This window comes from Taeniopygia guttata, chromosome 1, assembly GCF_048771995.1.
Source record: "Taeniopygia guttata chromosome 1, bTaeGut7.mat, whole genome shotgun sequence".
Lineage (NCBI taxonomy): Eukaryota > Metazoa > Chordata > Aves > Passeriformes > Estrildidae > Taeniopygia > Taeniopygia guttata.
Genome location: NC_133024.1, coordinates 55498387 through 55524117, shown reverse-complemented (window position 1 = coordinate 55524117; position 25731 = coordinate 55498387). Strand labels below are relative to the sequence as shown.

The 25731-nt window shown below is 35.0% G+C and overlaps 1 protein-coding gene across 9 annotated transcripts in view; it reads left to right on the top strand.

Moving 5' to 3' along the window:
• Positions 1-18315, top strand: part of PCDH17 (protocadherin 17) — a 90297-nt gene extending 71982 nt beyond the window's left edge. For 7 of the 9 annotated variants that reach the window (XM_012569685.5, XM_030271698.4, XM_030271726.4 and 4 more), the window contains exons 5-6: positions 5730-5804; positions 13722-18315. In XM_012569685.5, the coding sequence (XP_012425139.2) occupies positions 5730-5804; positions 13722-14404 (758 nt within the window). In that variant the 3' untranslated portion in view covers positions 14405-18315. Of the gene's footprint in view, positions 1-5712; positions 5805-13721 lie in introns of all 9 variants that reach the window. The other 2 variants (XM_030271737.4, XM_030271733.4) reach the window with 2 other exon arrangements.
• Positions 18316-25731: the final 7416 nt, after the last annotated feature.

Here is a 25731-nt window from a genome sequence, read left to right as displayed (position 1 = left end):
CAAGTCTTAATTCTAAAAAAAAAAAAAAAAAAAAAAAAAAAGAAAAAAGAAAAAAAGCAGTAGCTTGTTATAAGCATGGTAGCACAGTATAGTGGAAGAAGAAAATTTGCTTTTTCCTGAAAATAGCTCGTTCGAAAAATACGATGAAACTTGATCTGACAAATATTCTGTGGAGTTCCCAGAATTTATATGTGCATGGTATCACTTAGCTATTAGTTTGCAAAGGGACTATTTTCTTACCACAGGTAGGACAATGTTCATTAGAAGCACATTGTGGAAAAGGGGACTCATGTTGCTGAGTTACACACGTCAATCCCACCTACATTACTATAAGAAATAATGGGCTCTTAAACTCAAAGCAGACAATTTTCTGAGTGCTGAAAATCTTAGCTTATAGGAAAAGTCAGACCAGTTTGTATATATCCCTAACACAGACAAAGACAACTTCAGGACATCACCTCTATGCATGTGAATATAGACAGACCTGCCTGTGAAGTGTTCTAGGTCTGGAGCCTTTCAGTGGCATTCTAAATGGCTCTCTGAATCCATCCCTCTCCATTGTCTCCAGAGACGATATAAGAATTTTAGCCTAATCTGAATTGTCAGAAATTAGATTATGTGGCTTTCTCTGTTTGTTGAATGAAATTATTCTGTTTTAGAGCTGCTGCTATGTCACTGATGAAACTAATATGCAGTGTCTGAATCTATGTCCTGTGGGCTTTTATTCAGTCCCTTGAATGACAAGAATTCTCCCTGAAACAGGAGTTTAAATGGAAGTTCTCTCTAGTTTGCTTTCCTGTTGCATGATAATAAAAGTTAACAGAAGAGGTGAAAAATTTGAGGCCTGTTTTCCTACTCCCTAGGGTTTAATGCACATGCTAGGAGGAAGTTCCTCCTAGGAACTTCAGAAGGCTGAGGCTCTTCAGAAGATCTCAGTTCTAAGAATAGCTTTACTCTAAGTCCTAAATAGACTTGGGCAGGCACAGTTGCATTAGGAAAGTCTATGCTTTATAGTGTTGCTCAAAGAAATAAATCTTAGTAGAAGAAGCACCTTTAGGATATTTCAACTATGCTATCATGACTAATTTCAGATGTCAAACCATCAATTTTTTTTTGTTTTCTTTCCTCTCTTATTTTACAGGAATAACTCATTTCTATGTGTTTTTTCAATTAAAAGCATTTTTTTTTTACTTTGCTGGGGGATTTTGAGATGAACATTGGCACAAAGTTAAAGTAACTTCAAAAGGCCTTCAGTTTAGTATTAGTACTATGCATCCACCTCCATCTTTCAGAGTATTACTGTTCTGCATGGTCTGTCTAACCAAAGAACAAGATTTTCCATGCTCTTTGATCTTTTAAAAATATCTTGAAATCTGAAATCAAGTGCTTTGCCTGAGTCTTGACTCTGCGGGCAACAGTGATCTGAATAATATAATAGCATGTAGACTACCCCAATAACACCTAAAAAAAAAAAAAATAGAAATATCTTCAGAATCAGTTCAGCTATGTCTAGCAAATGATTAAAAGCTCTGAAGTGTGAGGGGTAATAAACAACCAAGAAAGGAAAAAGTTAAAAGAATAAATAGAAAAAAAGAGTTCCAGTTAAAACAACACATTTTATTAAAAGACTGTTCAAAGTACAAATGTAATGCTAAGACAAGAACATAACCTCTACCCAAAATTACACAGAAGTCACAGTTAAAATATTTTTATTATAGCTGTAGTACAGAGGTCATTGGATATCTTGCCAATAATGCAAAAAACAATGCCACAAAAAAAAAAAAAAAACCCAAAACAACAAAAAAAAACCCGAAAAAAAACCAAACCAACAACAACAAAAAAACCCAAACCAAAAGAATATCAACCATTTCATTTATTTCTTTCACATTACCCAACTAGGTTAGAGAGTTTCTACGTAGCGGTAGTGGGGACAATTAAGTCTGTTTAACACAGAGACAGATGCCAGATGTATGCATGTAACAGTTACAGAGGAAGCATATGCATGTTATCAGCTCTACAAATAGTCAGGCTCCCTAGGCACTCCACAGTTTTGAAGCTAAGGGAGGGAATGTTTTTATGTTATAACATTTTCCCTTGGTGGTAGCAAATTAGCTGCCTTGTATCCATCTTCAGCTGGAACTGCAGAGTCACTTGAGAGCTTACAAATAAGTTTAGAGCTCTGCTAGATTGTTTCTTATGTACCGGGGAAGTGGCATACATACCGAACCTTAGCACAAGCACCTGTGGAACAGGTGGAAACAATACAACAACAAAAAAGTTTGATTCTTTTTCCCATAAGACAATTTTTTTTCCTTAATTCCTTACAGAATTTGTTCAAGGTCAGGCTGAGCCTTACTTTAAGACATGGTGCTTTATTTTTGTCTCCTTGGGAATTAAAGAAATTCTTCTTCTTAAAGAAAAACAAAGCAAAGTTACATTTTTATTAGGAAACCCAGAGGCTGTTTTTGAAGAACCATGCAGTGGATATTTGGGCTCAGATTTCTCTGCTTTTCATTATCTATAATAATCAGAATTCAAGCTAATAATAACTGTACAGGTCTCTTACTTTTTTCCTCAGAAAAACCAATAAGTCTGGAAGGAGGGGGACCTATTAAAGTAATGTTGTAAAGTATACATGAAACATTAAATGAAGTAAATATTATAGTGATGAGTTCCAGTAAATTAAAATATTGCTTTAAAATCAAAATACGCTGAGAAAATTGACAATGATCCATACCAAGCATAAGTTTTACTGCATTTTGTAGCAGGTTTCCCCCATTTCTAGGGATATAGTATCTTCATCATCTCTACAGAGTAAAGATATTCTTAAAGAATGTCAATAGATTGGTGTTAACTGCCTTATTCCGAATCCTTCTGTAGCTTTAAATTTAGCAGCTGCATCTTTTGCTTGCTTTACCAGAGCAGTATTTAACTTATCTAACACCTCACTGCTGATTTCCTTTGTAGGATTTTCAGATAAATAAACTGAGGGCACAGCTAACAGAAATTACCCTGACTGCATTTTACTTGTTGGTGATATTTGTAATTAGCTTTTAAGTCTATCTCCAAGACTAGAACACACTTTTTGTAACATGGCTCAGATTAGAGGTTGCTAGACATCAGAAAAATAGCTTCCAATAGATACCAGGCTTAAAAAGTCAAGATATTAGTGAAAACAAAGAACGCATAATGGCAACATCTTTGGAAATAATTCCCCAAATTGACAATTTTTCTTAAAGCTGTCTTTTGTCATGTCAAAGTAGTCTGACATCAGCACAGAAATTGAAGCTATAACAAATGAAAAGGTGACATGTAAAAAGGTGAGTCTCAGTTGAGCAGCTGAACTGCTGCACATAAAAGTAACTAGTAGGAGAGATTCTTCTGTATTAATGGTGTTAATATCTATAATCTCCTCAATCCTTGAAATATAAGAAGGTGATCTGTAACTTAAAGTTCTTGATGAAGGATCTGGGAAAAGGAAGATATGAATATTCTTAAGATATCTTCAGGGAGTGTCTTTCAGAAATTAATCCACTGTTCATGGAGAATCTGAAAATACGGTACTGAATCTGTTTACATGTATAATTCTGTTTGCCAAACTGGTTATATTTAAAGAGTCAGATTTTAAAAAGACATCCTTAATTATCCTTTCTGATTGATCTAATTGGAGCACTATCCAGGCAGAAAGTTAAGTAGGATAGCATTATGAAACTTAAATTGCTAAGAGAATTTGGGTTCTTCATAGAGTGACACAAGGGTAATCGCATTCTGTAAATCTCTTTGGAAAGAGGTAACAACACAGCAGCAATCTTCTAAATAATAGTCTAGGGGACCTGCTAATCATATGATGATGAACACATCACTTAGCATGGGTAGGACTCTACATGAAACTCTTAAAAGTTTATTTCTTTTATGAGGTATTTCTGCATCTCTGTGTCCAAGTGAGAGCTCCTTAAAATGTCTAGACAACCTAAAGTTTTTTCTGAGATCAGCATTATGAACAGTGTTCTTCCTTTTATTCTGCATTGTAAACTTCCCATGAAGTCCAAAGTACAAGACTCGCTTACATCAACCCTTGAAGCAGAGGATGATACCCAGTAGGGTTTTCCATCTGTCTGTATAAAGCCCACATCGTCTCATTATGGCTGTTAAAAGGGATTTTGAATGTAAATCCAGGCATACTGGCAGGAATGTGGAGGAAAAATACTCTCTTTCACCAAAGTGGCCATTCAGATTTTGAATGGTTCAGCATCCATGCAGCTTTTGTGATTATTTTTATGAGATTTTGCAAAGGAAAACAGGTAACATTTGAAGAGTGTTACTGAATTGATTTTGTTTTGGGAAAAAACAGGCTTCTACACAGAGGCTGACAGACTTCCACTCAACAGAGTCTACCTACAGTCAGGATGTAAACAAAACCATCAAAAGAACATAGAGATTCCTTCAGAAACCTGTCATGTCTCTCCTCAGTGGCACCCTCCTCAGTCAATATCTGTAAACAAGTTGTCATATCCAAATTTGAGGCAAGCTTACAAACCAAAAAGCTTAGTACCTTCTAATTAAAGATTTGTATGCTGAGATAATTGGCAACTGGCAAGGAAAATTCAGTGGTGTAGCATATAGCTCATTGCTGGTGGCTTGATGGTCTGACAGATGGAGATAGCTACTTTAAATTATGGAGCTTTTATATTGGTATTTTTAGGAAATGTCAATAGCATGATTATATTTTCATTAATGTTGTCTTTTCTTCCCATTCATTGCTTTTGTTTGTCATAATCATGGCTACCTTTTGTCTCTAACTATACAATCTGTTAATATTTGTGTAGATGGGCTTAAAATGGTCCTGCTTAATGACTAGATTATAAGCATTGCCACACTACAATATGCAGCATTTACTAAGTGCTGCAAATAAGATATGGAAATCGTTGATACTATAATTATGACTAGCTCAGAATAAAGTTAGTAAAAAGAATGTGAATATCATGCAAATTGTGCAAATGATTACACAAATTCAGTTAAGTTTCAGATTTAAGAATCATTGCTTTTGTAGATGCTAGTGCTGAAACAATTCCACTGCGATATCTTTTGCACTGCCTTGATCAAGAGTGAAAATGTGCTATATTAAAAATATGCTTTCTAAAAGATACACAAGGCTGTCCTCTTCTGTTAATTACTGCAGTTTAGTTTTCCTTTTTTCTCAGAAAACACCTTGGGTCTCTACAGCAAAGATTTACTCTTTAAAAATATCAATGTGTCATATTGCTAAAGTTTCCCAGTAGCTTCTCAGCTAAGTGCAGGGCTGGCACAGCTAGCCTTTGTATATTTTCTACCTGCAGCCCTGGGCTAGGAAGACTTTCTTATGTGGGATGGGGAAGAGATCAAAATGTACCATGACTGTTGTATGGTCTTTTCGCTGCAAATTAGAGTCAGGGCCTGTCAACTTATGGAAAACATTGGAAATCAAGACTGGGTGTCTATTTTCTTCTTTCTCCTCTATTAGGAAGAAATGAGACATACTTTTTACTAGTTAGACATTTTCAGTTCATTGCCAGCTATAGAATTGTGTGTTTGTACCATTGAGAAAATTCATTAAAATTTTCGAGGGCCATGAGCTGTGTCTGGATCACAGGTAGAAGCTGTTTTTCTGCTGCAGAAGTTTTTATATTGTTTTGAATTTTGGAAGCAGAGCCTATCCCTGTCTGTGACTCACAGGTCTGATTTGCCTCCAGAACAGCAAGGCAGAGGCCAAAGACCCATTGTTGGGATCTGTGGACCAGCCCGCTGTGAGGATGGAAAATTTTCAGGTAACACAAATATTTTCTTTCTCTTAAATTGTTTTTAATATAGATATGTGATTGTCATTAATCATTTCATAAAAGTATACTTCTGTAAGAAATGTTTTAAATTTTCCATAGTGCTCCCTGTAATCCTGAAATATTTCTCCAATATTTATTGTCTGGGACAAATGTGAACTAGACTTAAATATATAGGTCATCATGCTTTTATGGCTTTTGAAGTGTTTTATGTCATAATAACATAAAATATATATTGTCTTTATCCTGTGTCTAGAAAACAAGCAAACAAAGCCAACTAAACAAAAACTACACCGCCTGTGGTAAACTGTGTGAGGATTATAGACCTCAGAAACTTGTATTTATAATATCAGAAGAAAAACATGAGATCCGAGAGGTTTACAAATGTTGCAGTCCACTCTCATTTTACTGCCAGTTATTTTGCTAATCTGAGCTACATAATTGCTTTGAGTGACTGAAAGGAGCCTTTTAACAGACAAGCCAATATAAATACTCAGATAGGAGACAGCTCTGTTTAATAACAGCAAGAGAAGTATAGAAGTATTTGTTTATCTCTGCTCATTTATGTCAAAATCAATTGTAATTAAACAGAAATCCAGCCACAGAGGTAATGCTTTAGCTGATTGCTCTCAATAGAAATGTCATATAGACCCGGTGTTTAGGACATGCCGAAGCACACATTATTTGTCTCCTGTAATAAATATCTACTTATAGCCTTTCCAGCTTTTTAGTAAAGGAAATTGCCTGTCTCAAATTAAAAAAAAAAATTAAAAATTAAAAAATAAGAAAAAATTTCATGCAAGTTCTGTAAGGTTTTCTGGTCATATTTTAGGAATTACTGAAGTTCTGAAAAGCGGAGTTAATTACATCCTCTGTTAAATATTATGTGGCATTTATTGTCCATCTGCTTACACATATGTACAGAAAATAGAGACCTTTCATATCTATTTAAGGTATTAAAAATATGAAGCATAACATTATTTTATTAGTCTAAAACCTACTGGTGTTGGAGGAAGTTTTTTAAATAAAATCATAGAATGATTTGAGTTATAAAGGATCTTAAAGACCATCTAGTTCCAAGTGCTTTTTCATGGTCAGGGACACCATCCACTAAACCAGGTTGCTCAAAACCCCATCCAGCACTTCCAGGAACGGGACAACCTGTTCCAGTGCCTCACCACCCTCAGAGTAAAGAATACTGTATTTGTGGTTAGACCAGGGAAATATAAGCTGCAGAGAATTTTACACTTTATTTCATAAATGAGTAAATTCTAAATAGAAATACTTCCAATAATGAATAAAAAATCACAACATCAAGGGTGATCTCCTACACAAATCAGTGTGTATGCATTCTCTATGTATTCATTCATAGACAGATTTTTATCATGTGAAAAAAGAGTCATCAAAGATGTGCTTTACCATTCTCTGTAAAGCAATGAAGAATAGAGCATTTAAAGAGTGAAGGTATTGTGAAACTACATGCTTTCAAAAATAAGGCAGCATATATTTTGAAATAGGTCCTCTGGTTTATTTTTTATTTGGACCTGTTAATTGATAGCCATTCCACTCAATGGGATCAACCTATAAAGCATCCCTGACAATTAAGGCTTATTTTTAGCTTCCACATTTATAAAAAAGAATTTAAAAAATAGTCAGTTAAAAGAAGGTGTTTATGCAATAGCAAAAAGATTACATATACCCTGTTGAAAGAGAAAAAAGGATATCTGAAAGATAGGTTTTCTTAGGACAATTAGAAATAACAAAATCTTTGATATTTAAAAATATTTAGTGTTATTCATGTACTTAGCTGGCCATATTCTTATTTAGTCTTTATCCATGAACAAATGGCAATAAAAAGCTACATTTTTAAATATTTCAAAAGAAGTTCTTAGGAAAGAATGCACATGAATGACAATCAGTTCAGATCTTATAAATTATAATGATCTTAACTCTGTGCCTTGTTTAACTCTGAATAAAATTTGATAAAATAATTTGTAGGTTTTGTGAGGAATAGGATAGCATAGATCCAGCTATAGGCCTAAGTCTATGATTATTTATATATCCAGACCTGTTTATAGAGGTAATCAGACTTTAAATATATGTAGATTCATTTATTTACATAAATATATATAAAAGCATATATGTATATGTGTATATACATATATTTATAGTCTGATTTCCCATATATGGTAATCTTGACATTTAGTATCAAATTATATGGAGTACTTCAATACAGACTATAGTGTTCTTCATCCTAGAAATATAGTATGTAAAATATTTTTTGGAATTGTTTGCATGCTGTTTACCTTAGATTTGTTTTTTTACTTTGTATGTGTATATAATTTAAATAATTAGGGACCAATTAAATTGCAGAAAACATTGTATTTATTGACTTGATTTTTCCACCGAGTTACTGTTTAAAAAAATAATAATTCTTGAACTTCCTCTTTTTCATCATTATGCAAATTTAATATAATTAGTGAGTCAAAATAAGATATCTGTTTTAGCCATTGAAAGGAGCGAGCTATCTAAAGCATTAATTAATTAACTTCTTAGTGAATATATTTAGGGTGAAATCAGTGCCCATAATTAATTTTGTTCAATATTTATAAAGAAAATGTAGGAAATTGTAGATACCAAAATAAAAGAATATTTTTCTTAAACTTGCTATAGAAGACAGATATTAAATATAACTCATCTGGTAATAGAATGAAATCTGTAAGATCTGTTTTCTGCTGTGCCAAAATACATACCTTGCATTACATTTTATATGTTGCCAATATAACTTTCATCCTACACCGTTTCTCATTTTCCATCCAGAATACGCTTCCTATCTAGGCGACTTGTTTACAGATATCTTGTTTCCTTTTCTTTCTACCGCTGATAATTTAGCAGTTTTATTTTAGTGTATGTTCTCCCCTAAGTGCACAAAGCACTTCTGAGTGTTTACCCTTAAAGCTCCAGAGAGTTAGGAAAACCTCTAGGCTGTTTCTGTTTATTGTACACACATGCACTGTTAAGAGTTTATTTTCAACAGGAGGGAGACAAGCACAGAGATAAAGATTGATGGTGCATATCACTCTACCAGCACATCTTGCTATACAGCACAGGATATAGCATATTTTACATATATATATTTATATATTTACCTTTAAATTGATTCTATTTTCTCATATGTACTAATTTGGCCCTTGGTGGTGATAGTTCACTTTGTGCTTGCAGCTTCTGCTACTAGTACAAAAATCCCTGTTTGATTTTCTTCACTGTATGGTAGATGTAGCAGTCAAAATTACAGGCTAATGGTGAGACAAGCAGCTTATAATGTATGATAATCAATACTCAAAATCCATTCCCCATGATGTGACATAAAATCATGAAATGCAAAAGCATTTTCAGATTTTCAGGGCTAGAGAACCAAAGCTCATGCGATGCAGGTGGGTTTCAAATCAAGGTCACTTTGTGTATTTTTGTTTGGTTTTTTGCTTCATATTTAATTCAATCACTGCTACAATGTCCAGGGAGCAGAAATGGAAAGTTAGTCAATACAGTGAGTAAAATGCAAGTATAATAATTGTTTTTAAAAATACAGGAAATGAGAAGAGGAAAGAATATAGAGCATGCTATATATATATATAACATATATATGCTAATGACATATATCTCTTTTACTTAGAGATTGCTAGCAAATTTTGTATTTTTATTGGCAATAATGAATAATCTAAACAATGTGGAAGGCCCCTCCTCATAGCAGTGTATGTGTATGCACATGTGGGAGAGCTAAAAATATAAATCTTCAAACATAACTTGGTTGCAATAAATTAACCTAATGAGTGTTGAAAATCTCAAAGCATAGTTTTTGGCACGGAACAGAATACCTACTGAATAAGTTTGCAGTACTTATTTCCAGTGACTAAGAACTTCTCTGAACTTTACCTTTCATCTGAGCTTGTTTGTTTCAATCTTAGTTCAGGGAATATTTATTTTTCAAAAAATACAGTTCAGTCAAGTTTTAGAAAAAGAGTCAGTGTCAAAATAGAATTTCCTAGTTCTATATTTAATATAAATATATATATATATATATATATGCATATATACATATGTATGTTGTTAATGTACAAAGTAGATAATTTTTTATGTATATATGTATAATATATATACATACAAATGAATATTTATTTAATTTATTTTAAGATAATATGACATAGAACTACTACCAGAGAGACAGAAAGAATTTTTCTGCTGCAGATGGCTTTTTTGTGGTATAATGAAATAGACTGTAATGTTTGGGTTATTTTTTTGTGAGAAAGAAAGGAGCAAAGAGGGATCTTGCTTTGATAGAGTAATTGAAAAGATAGGAGAAGAGAAAAGTAGTGGTCCATTGATTGTGCAATTCTGAGCATTTTATGGTAGCTAACATGCATCAGGGTTTTATTTTTGTCTTTTCTTATAAAGCAACAAAGTTGTTTACAAATACCCATACAAAGGATAGTTAAGCTTACATAACTATCATAAAAGTTAGTTGGAAAGCTGGTTAGTTGTTTAGGAAAACTTTTAAAAGTGCCAGAAAGCTTTTATTCAGAATGTCATGAATTCCATATGAGAGAAAAAATAGCTTTACATATTTTTAAGGAAAATCTGGAAGAAAACACCTGTTTCTCCTATTTTTGTAAGTCCACTCTTAAAGTTGGAGGCTGAGCTTGCCACAAGTCTACTCTAAAGGAAGATGAAGGTGTTTTTAAAAATATATTGATTTGGTTTGTTTTGTGGAGTTTTATGTTTCTGAGTAGGTTTTTTTGGAGCAGGAGGAGGTAGTTTGGTTGTTTGGGGATTTTTTTTTTTAGAGAGGGAGAGAATGAGAGTAACAGTTTCCCCTGGCTGTTTTAAAGAAGCAGCTGTTTAATGCTGTAGAAGGGCCAGAAAACTAGATACAGAGAATTTTAGTGGAGGCGAACTAATGGGTGGAATGAGGTGTATAGCTATGTCCTTCATTTGTATGGCTCCCATTTCATTAAGCAATTGCCACACATATGTTGTCTCTGCGGTTTTGCATACTAATGCCATCTCATTCAAGTGAAATTAAATCAATTACAACAAACTTAAATTTCTCCCTCAAAATATTTTCAGTTCTGCCACTTTGTTACAGTCCTAGAGTTTGGATTATTTTACTCCTGCTTTTCATCATGATAATTTTAGTTTTATAGGATACTAAAAGCAGCATGTGGGTTAATTTTCCTTGGAGACTATAGAATCATTGAAGGGTTTGGGTGAGAAAGGACCTTGAAATATCTACCATAGGCAGGAATGTCCCTCACTAGATCTTGTTGCTCAAGGTCCCGTCCAACCTGACTTTGAAACCTCACAGTGATGAGACATCCACAATTTCTCTGAGAAATCTGTTCCAGTGTCTCCCTGTTCTCATATCAAAGAGCTTCTATGTCATGTACGATCTAAATCTGCTTTCTTTCAGTTTATGTAGCCCAAGACACATTTTTTTGTCCTGGCTGTGAGCACACACTGCTGGCTTATGTCCAACTTTTCATCTGCCAGTAGCCCCAGTCCTTCTCAACAGGTCTGATCTCAATCTGTCCATTCCCCATTCTGTATTTATACTGACTTCTCCAACTCAGGACGTTGTGCTTGGACTTGTTGAACTTCATAATGGCCCCCACTTCTCAAGCCTGTCAGTCCCTCTAGATGGCATCCCTTCCCTCCAGCGAACCAGATGCATCCCTCAGCTTGTTGTGGTTCTAGGGTGCATGCAGTTCCACTGTCTATGTCATTAATGCAGATAATAAATAATGTGTACTCTGGAGGGACACCTCTCATTGTGATTTCCACTTGGACATTGAGCCATTGACTACAGATGTTTGCATGTGACCATCCAGCCACTACCTTATTGATCTGACAATCCATCATCAAATCCATCAATCTCCAATTTGGCACCAAGAATATTGTGGCCATATCAATATTTGACCATATGAAAGGCCTTACAAAAGACTTTACCTTGACCACTGATGCGTTCACTCTGTTGTAGAAAGCCACCAGATTAGTCAGACACAATCTGTTCCCAATGAAACTTTGTTTTTCTGTGTCTAATCACCTCCCCATCTTCCATATGTTTTGATACATCTTCCAGGAGGATCTGTTCCATGGTTTTACCAGGTACACAGCTGAGGCTGACTCACTTCTATGAATTTTATATTTAAAACCTCTGTGTTACATCCTTTTCCTGAACAATCACTTTTCTCTGTTGTGCCTGTACCTAATTCTTTCTTGCTTTTGGTACTTTTTCAGGGTTTACACCAGATTTAGATTTTAAAGTCTTCAAGGAAGGGAGCAAATATATAGAATGACACTTTTCCACATCACAGGATCATTAACAAGTATCAGTTCTGAACAAATAATCCTAATTTAACCTCACAGTGACAGAATGCAATTTTAGCATCATTTAAGTCCTATTTATTAATATCTTTTTAGAAATGTGAAAAACAGTTTATACTCTTGGATTCCCACAGGTCACCTTTCATGTTTATTTTGTCATGTTTCTGCAGTGCAATCATCCATTAATCAGGTGGTGCTACAAGATTACTAGGAATTTATTTTGTAATTTAGAAAGATGGTGATTGCTTAAATTCTCCCCATCTTTGGGTTAAAATGTTTGTTCTGCTTTTCTGAAGACTTGTTCTGCTTGTCTGTATGTGTGTTTCATCCTTATTTCTAAAGGTATGCTAACAGTTTTTGGTCTAACTGGAATTCCAAGCATTTTTAAAAATACTAAATTCCTCAAAAGAATAAGTATTGAACCCATATTCCCATTTTGTGAAAGAAAAATTATTAAGATCAATCTATAATTAACTAAATCTAAAGATGATAAAACAATTTATTCTATTTTGTTTTTTTTTTTTATTCCTGATAGCTGGTTAGAGTTGTGAGTACAATTTTAAGACAGTAAATACTGGCCCAAATGTAACCTATTTAATGCAAATGACACAAAAGCCAAGGTTTTTAAAACAGAAAGCTTTCTTTGAATTGTAGAACAGGAAGTACCAAAACTTATGTTTTAAAAGTGTAGCAAAGGAATCTCATTTAACTATATTATTTGAAAGAAACAAAGATATAGAAATCCTATTTGAAAACATCATCAGTTCAAATAGTGTGTCACCATTTGTCATTCTTCCAAATTGTATGTATTGAGCAAATCCATTTTCACTTAGTTGCACCAAAACAAAAAGGGAGAAAACTGATTACATGATCCATACTCATGTCTAATAAAATTGCAATATGCGCTTTTTGACAAGCTTATATTTAATGCATGCTGATGGAAGATCTAGTTCTCTGTTCTCAGCGGGAAAAGTAGGCTTTTCAAGAAAACCTTTTTATTTTGTGACTGTCACACAACATAACAATTACAAATGAAATGGAGGTGACAAAAAAAGAAACAGCAGCTTGCTGATTTTTGTGAAGTGTTTTATTTCCAGAAAGGCAGTCACTGCTCAGTTATTTGATTTGAAAAATTAATCCTTATAATTCCTTTTGAGTTCCCTAAGTACTGTTCACTCTTTTCTAGTATGAGTTTTACAGAATAAAGCCTAAAAGATTTCTACAGCAGATTAGTTTACAGATGAAGCTCAATTCCACTGAGAATGAGTATTTAATGACCCCTTTTTACTTCCATTGGGGTGTGTGAATGCTTTAATATGAGGAGAATAGAGTTAAATAAATCTATTGTCTCAACTAACAGGTTTATGCAAACCTTCTGAAATATTTTAATTATAGCTTCTTCTTTTTCTCCATAATTAAGAAACCAGATGTCAAGTAAGCCCATCATATGATGATCATAGACTATCCATTAGCCTAAATAAATCCACTTATAATTAGAATTTTTTCTCTTTCTCCTTTGTTTTACAGAACAAGAAGAATGTGTTAACTGCACAGATGAATGCAGAGTGCTTGGTCATTCTGACAGGTGTTGGATGCCACAGTTCCCTGCAGCCAGTCAGGCTGAGAATGCAGATTATCGCACAAATCTCTTTGTACCCACAGTTGAAGCTAACGTTGAGACTGAGACATATGAAACTGTGAATCCCACTGGGAAAAAGACTTTTTGTACATTTGGGAAAGACAAGAGAGAGCACACTATTCTCATTGCCAATGTTAAACCTTACTTAAAAGCCAAACGTGCCCTGAGTCCTCTGCTTCAGGAGGTTCCCTCAGCATCGAGCAGCCCAACCAAGACATGCATTGAGCCTTGCACCTCAACAAAAGGACCACTGGATGGTTGTGAAGTGAAATCAGGAGCCTTGGCTGAACCAAGCAGCCAGTACTTGTCAACTGACAGTCAGTATCTATCGCCCAGTAAACAGTCAAAGGACTCTTCCTTCATTGCATCAGATCAGATGGCTAGGGCCTTTGCAGACGTGCACTCCCGAGTGAGCCGAGACTCGAGTGAGATGGACTCTGTGCTGGAGCAGTTAGACCGTTCAGCCCGGGATCTAGGCAGGGAGTCGGTGGATGCCGAGGAAGTTGTGAGAGAAATAGACAAGCTTTTGCAGGACTGCCGGGGAAGCGACCCTGTGGCCATCAGAAAGTGAAGGGGAAAATAAGGACAGGCTGGCAGTTGCATTCCTCCTCTGCTGATTGAAAATAATTAAATAAATAAATTCCCTGGTTGTAACAGAATTACAGGAATGAAGGAAGACCAATGCTGCTTTAAGGCTTTTAGTGAACATCTGAAGTGCCCACAAGTATGTTCTTTTCACTGCTCTTTCTTTTCGACAGATAACACTGGTTTCATTTTGACCAAACTTTCATTAGGACAGAGTCAAGTACACCAAGAACAAAATGAAAGAAGGAAAGACAGTGCCATTTTGACAATCTGATAGGAAGGTGTGAGAAAGATGGAATGGAAATACATCTGATACTTTAAGACTGTCCTCAATAGCTGATGCTGACTTTACTGTTTACGTATAAACCCCAAGAAAAACAGGGTTGAATAATGCTGATCTGTGGTGAATTTCCAGCAGCCACCGCAGGCTTCTACTGAAAGTCCTATAAAGAGTTCTTGTAGTAGTCCAAGTGACACCAAACATTAACATTCATTTGTGGTAAACATTTATGTACGAATTTATCTGCCGCAAATATGAAATACGAAAAAAAAAGAAAAAAAGAACAATAAAACAAAAAGAACCATTCCAGATCATTATTCAAAAAAACATATCCTCATCATTATTGAAACACTACATATCATATTAAGGTTAAATGTAAAATTATATAGTCCATCTTGTCCTGCACACACATAAGCTAATTCACTTGATAAAATTAAAAAAAAAGATTTTAATAACTATTTAGCATTTTAGTGTCCAACAAAGCTATAAATAGTTAGTGATAAGTTAAAAGAAAAAAAGAAAAGGAAGTGAAATAAAGTTTGGGAAAAAAAGAGTTACCTTAATGGTAATACAAAAAAGAAATTAACGTTATTAACACTTTTTTATTCATTTGTGGACACTAAAATAGCTCAGGAAAGTGAAAATGTCAGACATCCACAAAAAAATCACATGGTCATTTAAATGTGCAAATGTAAGAAGATTCAGTGTGTTTACATCAAATGACATATTTTTATTGATTTATTGCAGATTCAGTGCATATGAGCCAAATTGTTGAGTGTATAAGAGCTATATTGTGTATTTTATTAAATTAATATATAGTTGTGTTGCAAAAATATTTGGGCTTATATTGTAAATGGCAAGTGTTGCCTCAGTAGCTGTCGAACTCTATGAGTTTTGTTTTTTCCTGCTTCCTTTTCCCTATGGAATATGGGAAGCAGTGCCTCAGAGCAAAGTCTCTTGTTTAATGTATGGTCTACGAAGTACTCCAGTACATAATCTGTTCAAAATATGTTCGAGTGAGCTGATGGAGCTAACTGAACAGCCTACAAATACATCCATCAGTTGTGGTTATGTGCAAGTCCTTGTAGAAGCTTCTATTGCAAACCCGTGTTTAATAACAAAAATTACACTTGAACCAACATCTGGAACCTCCTTGGGTTTTTTTCCCCCAACACATGCAGCCAGCCTGTTCAATGTAGGATATTTGATTGAATTCTTCAGAGATGCCACAATTTTAAAAGTTTTGGTATTAAGTTTATAGAGCTAAAAATATATCAGTGTCAATGTGGCATGAGCAGTATTTTATCTGATTCTTTAGAGTGTGCAATAGCTTATTGCAGTTCTAGATAAATACTGCTTATTCTGAGGGTTTTTTTTAGACAGGTTTTCACTTGATCTGAATAATATTTGCAGAATAACTTAGAATAACTTGGGATATCGTTTCTACTTTTTATTATTTTTTCCTAAGAGAGTTTTTAGTGCATTTGAAAAATTCAAAACTACTTTCAGATGAAACTTGGAAAATAACAAATGAACTTCCACAACACAAGAAGAAGCAGAAGAATAAAATGTTTAGCTCAGGATATGTCCCTTATATACTTTAGATACTCTGCTGGAAATAACACTATGGCACATTGTTTAAAAACTATGAATTTGGTTTCTTAAATTTAATCTTTACTATAAAAAACATCTATAAAAGGGGTTGGCAATCGGAAATACCACAAGCCATAGTTTTTTGTCAGTTCAAGAACAAAAGTTGATCCAACAGCCTATTTTGCTTTTGGGATTGCATTTAAATGGTGATTTTAGCTAGTCAGTCCTACAATGAATTGTCTTCGGAAGACACCAATTCTGACAGTTTGCTCTTAGCTCCTATTAAAAAATGTCTACAATTACATGCAAAACGAAGGATCTTGTACATGTCTTATCAAGCTACTCTCCATGTTTTGGACAATTTATGTATCTAAAACGTGGTGTTGTCTGTGTTATATAATTTTGTTTTGTTTTTGTTTTTTTTTTTTTTTTGGCCAGGACACCCGAGATTGGTTTTGCTTGATAGCTTGATAGCTTGAAATTCCATAGTAGAGAGGATTCTTATTGTTTAATCAGTCTTTTCTGAGTATTTCTGTGGTGCCCATCACTTCAGTGTCTGTGCACCAAGTCTTTAGCTCTGCCAGTGAGATCCATTATTCAGCAAAATCTACGCCAGTATGTAAATGCAGTCAAGTGATGGAGATTTGTGTATTTTATAAATGATTTTAACACTGAGTAACCAATTGTACAATTCATTGTATGTTTCTGAAGACATAAAACCACAACATTCTGAGAAAGGGCTGTGCCAATGTAAGAGGAATTTACCTTAAGGCTCTCTGTCACTAGTGATTTACTAGCTTTAGCTGTTTAACACATTATCTGTATTTAGTAGTGATTATTTATTTACCACTGTGGTAATTCAGAATTCATGACTCACAGCTTTATAGAAGAGTTTAGGAAATCTTGCTTTTATTTAATTTCTCTTTCAACTGCCTTGTTTTGTAGAACTCTGGCATACTGCTTCCCAGTATAAGAATATCCCAGGTTAAAATATTTATTTCACAATTTAGAATGGATACATAATGAACCAGCAAACCAGCAGAGCTTATGCAATGTGAGTTTTGCTGGTTCAGTCAAAATTAACACGATTGTGTGTGAAGGACATACTGCACACAAAAGAATTTTAAGTGTTTTTTTCTCTGTGGTATCTCTAATATCACCACTGGAGAGAGAGGCAGCAAGGAAAGATAAAGTTTATGAGTTATTTCTCTCATTTTTTTACACACATGCTTTTTAAGACTGAAAGGAAATATCTGTCACAAGATTATAAAAGGAAAGTTTGAGTTAAGGGAGGCAAGTAAAGCAACTAATAAATTTGTACTGTACACTGTGAATAACAAATAAGGCATTCTGTATCTTTTTTTTTAATTTAAAAAAGCCAGCAATTGGGAGTTCCTTATACAATTGGCCAATCAAATCAGAACTCAAAATCAGACCTTTCTTTTTTCCCCTTTTTTAAAAAATTGGTGTATTCATCAGGGAATAGATTCTCCTGAACTGTGATTTGCCACTTAAGAATAGAGGTTTCCAAATCCAAGTTACCCCTAGAAGTCAAACTTTGTTCATAATGGAGCAAGATACACCATTCAAACAAGCTTTCATGTTGCTTGCTGTCAAATGGAAGGGAAATTGCTGAGGTCAAGGGGCAGTCTGGAGCCTAGCATAACATACAACCACTCATTATTGTTTAATTGCTTTCTTTTGACATCAGGCAGCAGTTCTTATTGCATTAATTTAAATGGGAGTTTTGGCTATCAAGATTTGTTGACTTGAAGTGTAATTGAATGAAATCTGATTAAGGTTTTGACTTCTCTGGCCCAATTGTGATACAGGTTGGCATTCTCATTTATCAGCCCCTGTCTCCCCATATGGCTCAAAGTTGCACCAATGACTGGTGAATGACAAAAAAAACCAAACAAAAGCAGCATACATTGTATGGATTTTCTCAACCGCTATTGTTTAATGGCTGTGTTTAATGTGACCTATCTGGAAAATGAGGACTACGAATAAAAAGCGATTACTAATAGTGGTGTTGCCTGCTTTTGCATTCATTAACACAGAAGAAATGTGTTAAACACTGCATACCACAGGGAGTCTGATGGTAATTACTTTGGAAAAGCAACTTGTGGCAATGCGGCTGTTACAGCTAGTTATCAGTTTGCCAAAAAAAATGACAGTTCCTGCTTCATTTATTAGAAATGTGTAACTGTTTTCTCTCAACAGGAAAGTGGAGAAGAGTTTTCATCAAGCTGGGTAGGTTTATCTTTTAAGCAGTTGATGCGCTGAATCCCTACAGGCTGTTATTTGCTCATAGAAACATGGAGCTGAAAAAGGATATTTTGGTTGAGTACACTGGTGAATTCACCAGAAACATTATAAATGGGGTGGGGCTGTAAGTTCTTACAGACCGTCAGCCTAGGAGGAGAGATCAAAACACTGCTTGAGTATACAAGTGGAGGACAGCCTGAAGATTGCAAGGAATTGGTTTTTGCTTTTTAACTCTTTTAATTGTGTCTTTCTTAGGAGTGTGAGCAATTTTATTCATGTTGCTGTAAACAATGTGACAAACTGATGGGAAAAATATTTCTAAGTCCTATGTTTGTTTTTTGGGTTTGTTATAATTTGACACTTTCATTAACCTCTTTTTTTTGGTTGAGTTTTTATGTATTTGAGCATTATGATCAATACCTCAGAATATCTGGCCCTCTCTGTCTGCTCCTGTGTGACTGTAACAATGACATACCAAATAGTTTAAAGGCTATAAACCAGAATTTTTAGGGTTTTTTTTTTTCCCAGTGGGGAGTTTTTTGACTTTTGTTTGATTTTTTGGGTGCTTTTTTTAAAAGTAACTAAGTATATAGGCATTGCTTTGGACAGCTAAATAGAATTTCAGTCTGTTCAGAATAATACAGGTATTATAAAGGTGTGTGCTATTCCTGTAGACAGAATTACCTTTTTACCCATTTCATTTTTTCTGCAAATCTTGCCAGAAACAAAACCAGCCTGCATCTAGTTAGCTGCCCATCTTAGGCACTGAAACCCAAAAATGTTATCTCCCCTTTTCCAACTACATAGATCTGTCTTTCTACAGGCTATTTCTAAAATCTAACAAGTCACTGTCTGTGCAGAGTCCTGACAGAATGTACCTTATGCTGCTAATGACCTCACTGGACATGGGATGTTACTTTTACTGTCTTCAACTGTGTGTGATTCAGAGCTTGGCTGGATCCACAGTATATGTAAAGCAAGTCATAAACCATCCTGGCTTCTTTACCCAGAATACAGAGTCATTGATTTCTCATTTAGAAAGTGTCCAGTCCGTCAAACGAGATTCTTAGATCGCCTTTAAGCCAACCACGTATTACTGCTTCAGGGTGTTCACTCATGGGATAAATACCCTATCCTTATCCTTTATTGAGTCTAAGACATGAAGGCAGCTGAAAGCTTATTTCTTCAGTTAGTAATGTTTCCTTAAAAATGAAATTTCTCCAGTAGAAAGGACAACTGTCTGCTGTGCACATAGTTTGATTTGTGAAAGGTCACCTAAGTTTCAGTAGTGCATGAAGAAATGGATCAGGGAATTAATGAGCCATCTAAGAATTTTCTGAGATGTATACTCCATAATGCATATGTTATGATTCAGGGAAAAGAGCACAGCATCATGGTTTATTTATTGTTGATGGTTCCTGATAATGTCTGGCTTACAAAAATACTTAGTTCAAATTTTGGGAAACATTCTTCTGTGTCTGGGACACAAATTATTTTTAATGTTTTTAAGATTTTTTTTTTCCTAAATACAAACTAGTAAAATGTGGGGCCCTGTGTTATTTTGTGAAAATGGTGTTTCCCCCTTTAGATTCTTTACATTAGAGATAATACCTTTGATTTGAGCAAGACTACAAAATGTCTGTAAACATTCTGAAATTTACCTTGGTAAGAGTTAATAGTATAGGACTAGCTTGAAACATAGATGATTGAACAGCAGATTCAGATGTTGACCTACTGAGAAAAGGAATAGTAAAGATTCCATTTCTGTAAACATATTTAATACTTTGAACACTAACACTATGGTAATTTTATTATAGTGTACCTATGGAACTGCTACCAGAGAACTAGGGGAACAGTTGGCCAGTAATCCTTAATGTTTTAAAAATTAAAAGAAATACTCAAGTTGTATCTGGAAATCAATAGATTGCTGTAGCAATAAAGAACTGTCTGCAACAAGAAATGCTCCTTAACAAATTTGTGATTAGATTTTGTAATACCCATACATTTTCTGTCTTTTTGAGGACAATCATACGCAGAAGACTTTTTGGTTTGATTTGAGAGCAATAAAAATGGATCACTAGGCTGGCATCAGCATTGAAAAACAAACACCATAGGTGTCTGACCATCAGGAAATGGCATTTATTTATGTTATTACTGCTTATAGGAAAATGTTCCATGCATATTTTTTAAGCCTTTTACAACAGACATCAATTATGGTGCTGCATGCTGTAATGATTTCCACAAGTGACCCTATTAGTCACCACTGCTTTCTTTTTATATGTCAATTTAAAATTCTTTACACTGAAAATTTATCTAATGTAGAGAATTTAAAGTAGATTTCTTATTCATTTTCAAACTTCTTACCATATAATAAAAAATATTCATCATAATATTTGTAGATAAGACTTCTGTTTATTTCTTTAAATTCTTCAATTTGAAATTTGATTAAAGCTGCTGAAATATATTGAAACTATATTTTTACGAAGAAATTCTTCATTCACTATTGTGGGTTCCATAGGGAATCTCATTAGGGGTATTGCAATAAACTATTCAGCTCTAAATAAGAATATTTTCTTGATAACTAAACATATAGCCTTTTCATCTTCAGTGAAAAATAATTTATTTTGGGATTTTTTGTACTGAAATTATGAGAAAAAAATCTGATATGTGTATTCTGGATAACTAATACATTTAACATCCTGTAATTATAATGCAGTTCAAAGTAGTGGTATTTCATTATGAGTATATGTTAGGGACTTATCTCATCTTAGACCAGATGAGAAATTATATTTACTCTGAATACCCTTTGAGTCTCAGTGCTTGAAGATGCATTGGCTATATGAATGATTCTGTATTCTCTTGTGCCTCATTTTAAATTGAGAACAAAAGTAATATAAGCATTCCTATATCATTTAATAAGGATTTGTAGAATACCATGTGAATATAGTAAATACAGCAGAGAAGAATACATGTGAAACTATTTTAACGCTGTTATGGTACTGTTGTATTATAAGAGATTTAGAACAGAGATTAGCAGCTGTTAATAAGCCTTTATCTTTGACCACAAGATAAGCTTCTTAAAAGCACTGTGGCTTTGCCTCATTTAAAGGGTTGTAGTACTAGTGTCGAGTACCACAATAAGGGTTCTGTTCACACTCTAGATTCCTTATGTGCTGTCTTCTTCTGGGAGAGACTCCAGAGGCTGGTAATTATGCTTCCATAATAATTTTTTGCACCTCCATCATCCAGAGTAAGTGAAGCAAGTTCCCTGGTATATCCTATTTCACTGCCACACTGCCACTCAGTGCTCCAACATTACCCTAGCAGAGTCTGTTTAGGTGAATCGTTTAGGCATACAATATGGACAGAAGGTCAATTTTGTTAGTCCATCTTTTTGAATATGTCAAAGTAAGACACAGCAATCCTTCTAAAGGAAAAGAACACCCACTTTTTAAAAAAAAAAAAAAAAAAACCTCTATAATGATAGCAAGCACAGTCAGTCCTTTAATTTCCAAGTGAATCATCCCTTTTAAAAGATTCCTACTTCTGCACTTATTAATAACCTTCTGTGCACTCCTAAACTGTAAAACTATTGCAGCTGCAGTATTAGTGTGGCTGGCAGTACAAATCAAGACAGAGAAGGAAAATGAATACTATGCTTTAGGCAGACTTCCAATTCCTATTGCATCTTATCCCTTTAGCAGAGGTGAAATGTCAGGGGCCCATCATATTATGGCATCAGGAGGAGAAGTACAAACAATTGGAGGACGTCTGATTCAAGCACTTCTTGTTCAAAAAGCTTTCATGGAGGTTTGCCAAGCTTACTGTGGGATCAAGAATGTAAACCTGAGACAGCTCCACTGATAACCAGTAATTCCTGTAGTCTAAGGTGATGTTCACATTGCCTCCTGCCTGGAAAAATTTCAAGCTTCCATGGGCAGTGACAACACACAACTGCAAGGAGCCACCAGGTGCAGCTGCCAAATCTTGGATCCCATAGCTTCTTGTAAGTGCGTGCCAGCTCCCCTCATTCACTTTATTTCCTTCTTCCTGAGTGTTTATAAGGCATACTAGCAAATGCTAGTTGACACTTTCAAGCCTTGAAGGGTGGTCTGGAGAACGACCAATCCTGGTTCAACGCCTGTGTTTGTTAGCAGATAATGCTTTCTTGCAGACAGATAAAAAATCAGAGCTCTATTTGAAGAACCACCTGTTTCCTAAGTTTGGGAATTTCTTTAGCTATTTTTTTTTTTTGCATTTTAGAAATAATCCAGAAAATCTTCAGCATCAGTGAAACTAAAAGCATGCTCATTTTTAACAGCAGCATAAATATTAATCACAATCACCAGTCAAGACTGAGGATTTTATTTGGTACAATGTGTACAACCATGCAACAATTATTTAAAAATGGAAGTTATTATGAGCTGTAATTAATATACTGTGTTACCAGCTGACTCAAAGCACTTTGCTCAACATCCTTAATTTTAAAGACTTCATCCGAGTAGTGGTAAAATGTATACTAAATTCAGTAAAGCACATCAACAGCCCTAGGCTTTCTCCTCTGGTTGTGACTACCACTGAATTTTATTTCTGCTGAAATCTTTCTATGAAAAAAAAAATACCAGTATAATTGCTGATTTACCACCACTACTTAATCTAATTCAGTACTTAGTGGTCCATTAGCATAACAGAATTTGCATTTTATTTCACAGAAAATGTTATGACTCCACCTGCCTTAGTTCAGAAAACGTATCAGAAACAGGAAAAATGGTATAAGCAGAGAAATGACAAACCACTTACATTTACTAAAACAACTTAAATATAAAAGGGGAAGGTGTAGTGGTATTTGTAGAGTATACAATCTTTGCAAGTGAACTAAAAGGGTTCAAATCCCCTCACATCCTTCAGTTCCATCACTCAGTTTCCATTTTATTGGGTTTCCAAAACTCAGAAATAATTTTCAAATGTGCTGCTATCACATGCCATTATCCTTGTAAAATTTTATTCCTTGTGAAGACGGTGACAGAAAATGTGCAAAGACATATGCAGGGATATAGTGCTTTATCAAACTATAACATTGTTAAACATAACTGCTTTCCTATTGACTGGGACCTAATCCAGACACTAGAGATCATAGAAAAATTACAAGTTATCACACCTTGCCCAGAGTGAGGTGATCAAAATAATAAAAAATTAAGGATACTTTGATTGACAGTTTATATGTATTTCTTTATATTTTTGCACTTCCTTTGAGGCTCAAATCCTAAGGGTGACAGCTGTCATTTTAAAGGTGACTCAGTGCATTCCCTTACAGAGTCCCCTAACACATGGAAAGGTCTTTGTTTCCCAGGGAACACTGACAGGTTATGATTTCCAGAGCTTTTAATCATTTTAGCAACACTTATACACATATTTCAATTACTGTATTCAGTGATGTTAATAATACAGCAATCTGAGAGTGACAAAGAACACTCTTCTTTTCTTAAAAACACAACTTTTCCATGAAGATTGGAAACAGAACAAAAACACTTTTGAAGAGCTGTTTTCTCCCAGACAAATCAGTGTAAGTGCCAGGGTATTTGGTCTGGCTAAGATTAATTTCATTTTCCCCACAGCAGCCCTCACAGCACTGTTCTCTGCAGTGGTAGCTGGAAAGGTGTTGGTAACACACCAGTGTTCTGGCCCCTGCTGAGCCGGGCTGGCACAGCATCAGTGCTGCCTTCCCAACATCCTATGCACACTCCTGCCCACAACAGTACTCTGGGGATGGGAAAGACCTTGGCACAGGATATAGCCAGGACAGATGACCAAAGGGGTAGTCTATATGATATCTTCTCAGACATGAAAGATAAGAGAAAGGAACAGGTGGGAGGGATTAATTATTTATGACATTTGTCTTCTGGAGCAAGTGCTGCATGCGCTGAAGTCCTACTTCCCAGAAAAGAACTGGACATCACCTGCTGATGGGAAGTAAAAAATAAATCTTTTGTTTTCCTTTGCTAATGCATGCAGTCTTGCTTTTGCTATTTTAAACTGCCCTTATCTTTTCCTATTAGTGTTTTTTGCATCTTGTTTTCTCCTCCTGTCCTCATGGAGAGGGGACTGCTAGGGCCGTTTGGTGGGCACCTGGACTGCAGCCAAGGTCGACCCACCACAACCAGTATTTATTGTAACAGAAAAAAATTATTTTCATAATACATGTCTACAGAGCTTTTCTCCTCCTCTCCTGAGCTACAGGGAAGCTATAAATCATTAAAACATACAACCGATAAAACATGACAAGCTGGCATCACACAAATAATTAAAGTCACTGCGCAGAAGTGATAATTTTGGTCAGGTACAGAGTAATGGCCTTCACTGTGGTGCTTTTTCTGGTTGTGATACCGAGCACTTGAAGCCCCCAAGGCTTCAGAATAGAGGCAGCAGATGTGTGTCTACCAGTAGATGTGGTAGCTCTACCTCATGACTAATATGCAGCTCATTCATTCCTTATTGAACTGAGGCTGCAGTCCCCTTATGTAAACCAGGTATGTTTTTGCAGTGATGTTACAAGGTATCCACATAGAAGCTGCATAGCTTTTACAGAGCAATGACACTGGGATGTTTTGGAGGGGCTTTTTTGACATCTATATTATGTTCATTATGAACAGGAACCTGAGCATCCAAATATAAACATTTTAGAATAATATAGAAAAGATTTTCAGAAAAAATATTTTTACAGCATCCTATATATTTTTTTTTTAATTAGAGGAAATTTTATTCTGATACCTACTATGAAAAGTAAGTAAAGCCCTAATGCTCTGCAGTGTAAGAACAACTTAGCAGCACCTTAGTGACAGAACCCTTTCAGCTTTCAAACTATATTTTAAGAAGTCTCAATTGAAGATTTTTGTGCCATCAGGCAGTACTTAGTACTATTTAATATCATCACAATAGCATTTGAAGACCCTAGCAAAGGAGTTACATCTTCTTTTTAAAGCACTACTGATAAGCAGTGAAATGTTTCATATTGAAAAAGTATTACAGAAATGAAGCAAAGCAAAACAAAACAATATTTCAGATAGTGAAAATCTTATTATCTCCAGACCCATCAAAACTGAAGTAATGTGACAGAATTTATAGGTTATGGTCTGCTCAGGCAATGTGTGCTGGAGCCAGGAATTTGACTTGCA